This window comes from Gekko japonicus, unplaced genomic scaffold, assembly GCF_001447785.1.
Source record: "Gekko japonicus isolate JY-2015 unplaced genomic scaffold, Gekko_japonicus_V1.1 scaffold517, whole genome shotgun sequence".
Lineage (NCBI taxonomy): Eukaryota > Metazoa > Chordata > Lepidosauria > Squamata > Gekkonidae > Gekko > Gekko japonicus.
This window is the reverse complement of record NW_015167548.1, coordinates 174,394-182,114: the sequence shown is the minus strand read 5'-3', so window position 1 is coordinate 182,114 and position 7,721 is coordinate 174,394. Positions and strand designations below refer to the sequence as shown.

The 7,721-nt window shown below is 40.7% G+C and overlaps 1 protein-coding gene across 1 annotated transcript in view; it reads right to left on the bottom strand.

Moving 5' to 3' along the window:
• Positions 1-6,929, bottom strand: part of ENPEP (glutamyl aminopeptidase) — a 68,901-nt gene extending 61,972 nt beyond the window's left edge. Inside the window, exon 1 of the mRNA XM_015413659.1 lies at positions 6,266-6,929. Coding sequence (XP_015269145.1) covers positions 6,266-6,876 — 611 coding nt within the window. The 5' untranslated portion in view covers positions 6,877-6,929. The remainder of the gene's footprint in view (positions 1-6,265) is intronic.
• Positions 6,930-7,721: the final 792 nt, after the last annotated feature.

Genomic DNA, 7,721 nt, shown 5'->3' with positions numbered 1-7,721 from the left:
AATCCAATCTCTTATCTTCTTCTTCTTCTATTTGGGTAAAAACTCTATAGTCAATTTTGCTTCTACCATAGAGTTTTTGCCCAAATACCAGAGGATCACCCCAATGTCCTGGATATGATGACGTCAGTCGCAAGTCACGGGGGCAGTGACGTAGACACATCACTGTATTTATTGGTTCTGTTGCATTTTAACTGTGTAAACCGCCTTGAGCCAGTGCTGCATCGGCAAGGCGGGATATAAATTGAATTAAATAAATAAATAAATCACTGCATGTTGGATGGATCTCCCTCTTTTTCAGGGTAAGTTCTCCCTCACTGGCCAGCTGATTGATGGTGGGGAGGTGGGGCCTGTCAGCAGCCAACCCCCACCTCCATGGGGGTGGTCTGGCAACCCTAACCATGTAGATAGTCTGCAATCAATTCTAGGGCTTCATTATTGTAGAGCTGTCAACTCTGGCCTAAGAAATTTCTGGAGAATTGGGGCAGTGCCTGTGGATGGGCAAATCCAGGTAGGGTTTTCAGGTAGAATCTATGGTATACCATAGAGTTTTCCCTCTGAAGCTACCACCTTCTCCAGGGGAACTGATCGCTGTAGTTTGGAGATATTAGTGATTATTTGAACTTTTATATATTAGATATTTAAACCTGGCTGGGGTTTTTTTGAGGGATTTCTGTTCAGATTGTTTACCAGATTGCCCTTTGCTAAAAAGAAACGGGCTAGTGATCACCCAGTTTTAGTCTCTGCTATTTAATCTGAAATATCTGTCATTATATACTCAATTTCACCCATTCACATATGCTTAAATTATCAGAAACCCCCACCCCCCAGCTTTTTCATCATTTCTACCCATCTAATCTGAGAGTGGTTACAAGGTGGTTAAACGGTGTTCAAGGATAGCTAATCTATGCTAAGTAGTCTTGAACAGTCTTTTGAACAAGGAGATAGAGATCAAGTAATGGCTTGTTTGTTTTTCCTCTTTCCCCTCATCCCAATCATCTCTCTGTCTCACTTTCTATATATAGTTGCCACCTCCTCAACAGATTTTCTATGAAGCAGGGATGCCTCCTCTTCTGCTGCCTACTAATCCACCCTGCTGATTCTCAAATGTTGTTGAGGCCCCTGAGCACCATCATCAGAAGACTGTGAATTGGGATAAATCCAAGAGGAGCAAAAGTTTTTAACTCAGGGGGTAACCTGTACCTTGATCTTTGACACCAGTGAGTCCCTGTAATATTTCTGAATTGCCTCTCATGCAGCATTTGGTGGACAAATTGAAGGCACTAATGAAGAATGTTTTGAAAAATATTTGCTACCAGCTAAAACTTGTAGGGTTGCTTCTGCCGGTGGGAAATTTCTGGGGGATGGATCCTGGGGAGGGTGGTGTTTGGGGAGGGGAGAGGCCTCAGCAGGGTATAATTCTGTAGACCCCACCTCTAGGGAAACTGATTCAAAGGGTAATTCCAGGGGATCTTTAGTCACCACCTGGAGGCTGGCAACCCTAGCTAAGAGCCAGTCACATTGTATAACTCAAAGATTGTCTGCTTATCCTCCCTGGCTCTGCAACGATTCTTCTCCTCCTCTTTGTATTGTGGGTGGTTGAGCTGAGTCATCTTTTAATTGTTGATTTTCCAATCTGTGTTTTTCTTCTGTGACACGAACTTCTTCCAGCTATCTGCTCTCCTAATTCTATTTTGACTCAATGCAGGAGTGGGGGAGAGGGAGCACACCTGACCTCCAAGCACTGGATAGGTCATCTGTATGGATTCCATGGACATGTCTGCTGAACAGAGCCACAGCTAGGGTGGAACCAACGGTGGAACCCCACTTGATTTATCCCATGTTTGTCCCATAGTGCTTTTGTTAAAAAAAAAAAAAGGTTTTAAAATTTGGAACATGGCAAATTGCATTGAAAACATGATTTGAAAATGGTTAAAAAGGGAAGTGGGGGAGGGGAGAGGCTAGTGCTCTCCAAAGGTGGTAGCCCTCCAAATGCCATCCATGTGATTTGATCAGTTCTATCCAGCCAGTACGTTCCCTGGCATTTTTTGCCCTTATGGTGCTTAAATAAACTGAGGGCGGGGAATACCCTTCTTGTACCTAGCAAGTATGAAAAGGTGCTTAAAGGATGTTAAGTTAATTAAATAAGTTCTGACATATTTAAGGAAGTGTTCATTTTGAAGAGGTCACTGGTTTTGAACATAATAGTTACTGTTCTAAATCAGTTTATTCATTTCTGATCCTAACCATTCCCAGGTTCTTAAATGCACATAGAATGTAGAAACTGGTTTGTAGAAGTTTCTGATTTGTTCTAAAGAAAGCCAAGATCTCCCCTTTATACCTCTAAAGCCCCACCACGTAAAGAAAGCTGACTGTGGCCCTACAGCTGTATGTGCATGCACATGATCTGTCTTGTAGCTTATGCATGCATGGCAGAGGTCCCTCACAAGATGACCATGGGCACCATGGCACCCGCCAAACCTTTTCGGGCACCCACTAAATATTTTTGCAAAAGTGAGTGAGGCCATGAGGGGCGTTTGCCAAGCAAAGCTTCTGACTGGCCATTGAAGATTGTTTTGACTGTGCATACTTTTTAAAAATGTTGCTTTAGCTGCAGCTACCACCGCAGCTCAAGGACCTTCACTGTGTGACTGAAGTTAAGCTGGGCACGGACCTTCACTGTAGCTGGGTCCACCTCCTGCAGCAGCCATTTTATGGCAGCCATTTTGAGGCTGTATCCACCATGCTGTGTCAGAATTTCAAAGTGCCTGCAGGGTCAAAAAGTTTGGGGACCCCTGATGCATAGGCTCCCTGCAGGCAATATCCATATGGCCAATGGCTACGGCCAATGGCTAGGATTCTTGCCACCTTCTCCTTTTGCATATTAAGTATCCCTGGATATCATATCATCCACACAGGACTTCAGTTCCACTCCCTTGGATACAGAAAATAATTTATGGCTTATTTAATGAAGCTTCATGAATGGATCCCCTTGATAGTCACTCACCTAACTTTTGTATTGGTTTATACCTTGTTCAATTGTCATCACTTCCCTCAAAGCACTATGCCAACTGTCATTTGGAGAGAGCACTGAGAATTCTTTGTCAGAAATCCCTACCCCCCCCATGCAGTTCCAAGGGGGGAGAGAATGATGCAAACCAGCAGTCTTACTACTTTGCTTTGAGTCTCTCTTATTCGTTGTTTTTTTGTCAATAAAAGGGAGCTGCCAAATACATAGTTACAGAGTGTTATGAAGATAAATATCATCATTTGGAAGCTTTTTAATACAATATCAGCATCAGGAAATCCATATATTTCTTGTCAACTTAAATGCGGGCTAAAAAACCCACACTGGATTAGGCTGTGTTGAGTGCTCTTTTGGCTCCGATAACCAAAAAAATGAAAGAACACACACACACCCCTCCCAGCCTTCAACTCACAGTCCTTCTTTCTCCAGATTTCAGACTTGCCCGCACATTATTCAAACCAGATGGGGGGAAAATGGTCAAGATTCCCTTCAGACACTTTAATGTGCCGTTAGGCCGGCAAAGCTATCACTGGTGTTTCTTTGGTTAAGGTTGGGGGAGGGACGGTGCTGAGATTCAGGCAGCAATATTAAGCTGCAATGTGAAGCTGCAGTATTTGTTCAAAGTGAGTGATGCTGAAACTCAACAAGGTCTGTTATATGTGAGCTAATAAATGTAGGCATTAATTCAGGGGTATGGATATCTAAATAACAGTTGTGAAATACCACAGATAATACAACATGTTGTAGAGAAATTGTCTTTTGGAATAATGCAAAAAGCTAAATGTTTTGCCAAGGCTTAACCAGATAGAAGGCTTAACCAGATAGAAGGCTTAACCCTAGCCAGCTTTCTTCATGAGGTGGGGGGCCAGGCTCTTTCCAGTCAATCTGCATTTGTGGAGGGAAGGGGGAAAGGTGACACCAAGTCTAGGAAAGGGCCTGAAGAAGTTACACATCACTGCTTTAACTTAGGCCTTTCCTTCTCCAGCACCTTGCAAATCAGAAGTTTCTGTACTCTAAAAGTAAGGTATCATTCTCTTAATAGAAACTACCACATGTTAAGGAAAAAGACAAGCAAAAATTGAGTACCTCAAGTGAATTCTGCTCACTGGCCTAGATACCATAGATCTGATCCCTACAACGGCTATACTTTCAGCCAGTGAAAAAGCCTCCCATCAATACTGGAAGAGGAGTTTTATGTGTTGGAGCCAGGTGAAAGTGCAGCCATCTGTGGAATAGATACATGGGATGGAGCCCACTGTTCCATGTAACTGTATTTAAATTGGGTTGTCAGAATGACTCCACCTAGATGGCGTTATAGGGAGTTCAGGGTCTTCATCGAGTTAACGAAATTAAATCACTAACAATCTAATTAGTGTCAAGTATAGGCACTGACATGGATGGCCCAGGCTAGCCCAATCTCATCAGACCCTAGTAGATGATAACTATAACAAACTCTTGACGGATATAAAAAAAGTTCTACTGAAATAGAAAGATCTCAAATTATCATTTGAAAGTACTTCCTAGATTTCTTTTCCTAGCTCAAAACTTACCAATTTTAAGAAAACTACAGTACTTTAAGGATCTTGATAAAATAATTAGCCAATTTGTTTGGCATGCTAAAAAACCAAGGATTAAGTGGACAGTTCTACAAGATAGAAAAGAGAGAGGAGAATTAACCTTATCTAATTGGAATTTATATTATGAAGCAGCAGTGCTTAGATGGATAAAAGATTGGTAACTCTAGAAAATACAAGAGGTTTGATCTTAAACGGCCATGATTTATGCATGGGATGGCATGCATATGTATGGTACAAGAAAGATAAAATACATTCAAGTTTCCAGCAATACACGATAAGAGGGGCATTATTAAAAGTTTGGAAAAGAATAAAAGTGTTACTATACTAAAATTCCAAAATGGGTATCCCCACTTGAGGCCTTTATAAAACCTACCTTAGTCACTAAGGGGAGAAAAGAGAGTTATGATACTCTGCTAGACAAAAATAATAAATTAAAATCAGATGAGATCCTACTTGAAAAAAACCTAAAATTAACCTGGTGGGAAAACTTTCAACTTAAAACTAGATATAATAAAGATAGTAGAGTGGGTTTTAATGGAGCAAACAATGAACTTGATAAAATCTGGCTGTCTACAACTGACAAAACGATTCAGAAATTATATAGGTTTCTATTAGACGATTACATGCAAGATGAGACGGTTGAAACAACAATGATTACATGGATGCAGGATATAGGGCATAACATAGATCTAGACCATTGGTCTAAAATATGGAAGGTAACAAAATTTATGAGAGCAATAACATACAAATAATATTTATAAAATGTTTCACAGATTGCACTGGTCCCCTGATAAAATAGCCAAATGTTATTCAACTGTTAACAATAAGTGTTGGAAATGTAAATCCAACAAAGGAACATTTTACCATATGTGGTGGAGATGCGGGAAAATCCAAATTTTTTGCCTTAAAATACATGAGATTATACAAGAAATACTGCATATTAATATAGCCTTAACACCAGAAATTTTCTTATTGAATATGATCCCATATGGTTATAAACAAAATGACTTGTATATGGTGACTTATATTTTAGCGTCCGCTAGAATCTTACTGACTAAATGTTGGAAAATGGAGAAAACTCCTTAAAGAGAGGAGATTGTTCAAAGATTGTTGGAACTAGTGGAAATGGACAAATTAAATGTTTTATTAGGAAAAGATGAACTATACTTAAAATGATGGATAAGAGTTTATAAATGGATAGAAAATAAGCTTGATGAATAGACTCGAAAAAAATTATTGCAACCAATTTGTCAAACCACCTCTGAACGTCTCTTTCCTTGAAAACCCTATGGGGTTGCCATAAGTCAGTTGTGATGTCAGCAAAGAAACAACAACTGACATATAGAGCCATGACAGAAATGCAGCTTGATTGTCACTGCACAAGCCATACCTACTGATTTTATAACTTTTGGATTCTGTACACATGGGACAAATTGGTAAGCAGTGGTTAATGTGTTCCCCCAAATCCAGAATGAGCATCCTGACAGAACCATCTGCTCACCACGCAGTTGCCATACCACTTAAATATTCTCTAAATTAAGTTCATATCAAGTACATAGTTTTATGGGGAAACAGAAAAAAGATGAGACAGAGAGGCAGAGAGAAATTCTGAGCAATGAATAATAGAGAAGTAGTATTAATATGTTGTAAAAAAGAGATTTACTTAGTCATTCCATTCTCGATGTAAGTCGTTCTGTAAAATCCAACCAGGGAACCATTTAAATGGCCTTGGAACTTCATTGTCAGGAAATAAGTGTTAGGAAGGAGTTCTTCTTCTGCTTCTATCACTATATATTCTTGCGGTTTGTACTCAAAACATCGCTTCAGAGTAATTGGTTCGCCAGAGGACTTCATGAGCAGGGGCATTTCTGTGATCTTAGTCTCTCGGAGGTGAAGCCGCAAGTGCCCAGTTGGTTCATCCACCATGATGGAGATAGTGACATTTCCAGTGTAACGATCCACTTCCATCTCCGGCATCAGCTCCAAGTCATAATGAAGTGGATTAATGTAGAGGGGTAATCTGAAATTTCTCCAGTCTCCACTGTCATCATTCTGGGCAGGGCAAGGGTCTCTGTCTTCTGGTGCAGGGCTTGTGGGTGGTCCTGTTGGCACCTGCTCTTCTTCAGAAACATGGCAGTCCTTTGGTCTGCTCAATCCCAGTGCAAGTCCCAAAATTAGACCTATAGCAATGACCACACCACAGATGATGGCCACGTGCTTTTTCTTCATGCAGTACTTTTTGGGTGACTTCTCATCAAAATCCATTCTTTGCATCTCTGTTCCCCAGATCCACAGTAGAAACAAAAAGTCTTAACTCAAACCACACAGCAATGCTGTCACTTTTGGATTTTTTAAAAGTACTGGCTCAGCAGGCTCCGTTTTATATTTTAAGATTTGTATCTCTTTCCTCTCTCACTGACTCCTCCTCTCTCTGTCTCTCCTCCCACCTTACCTCCCTATGAGACACTCAGTTGATTAAAAAATAACATTTGGTTTTAACCAAACGAAAGCGACTGGCTCAAAAAGAATGCAGTTAGGGAGGGAAGGCAGAGGAAATTAACACAGGAGAACATTGTAGCTGCTGCTGCTCCACGCCTTATAAGCCAAGCAACCCCACCCCCAACTCCTCCTGCTCTGGTCAGAGTTAAATATAAAACAGTGCCGTGTTAATCAGCAGTTGGAGATGATCAAATGCCAAGGCTCCGTCAGCAGCTTTCCAAAAGAGAGATCATAGACGGAAGAAGTGTAACTGCTCGGAAGCCTCAACCTTTGTCACTGCCTTTTTGCTTTGCCCTCTGTTTCATTTACCAGCAAGGATTTCCTTGAACTTCTGTCTTGGACATTTGTGCAAGGAAATCTCCCTTTTCATGTTTATTCCCCCCCTTGAAATCCACACATCTCATTCTATTTGGGTTTTCCCTCTCTAAGTTATGGAGGATTTTTTGCCCCCTTTTTTCCACCTTTGCTCTCTTTTTCCATGTGATTATTGTAGAAAGATTATTATAGAAAGAACACTTGGCCATAAAAGAGATCATTTTGCTGAAGACTGTAAACACTGGCTCTTTGTGTACATACAGAGCCAAATGTAATCTCCGAGAGTCTGAGTGATTTGTGCGAGC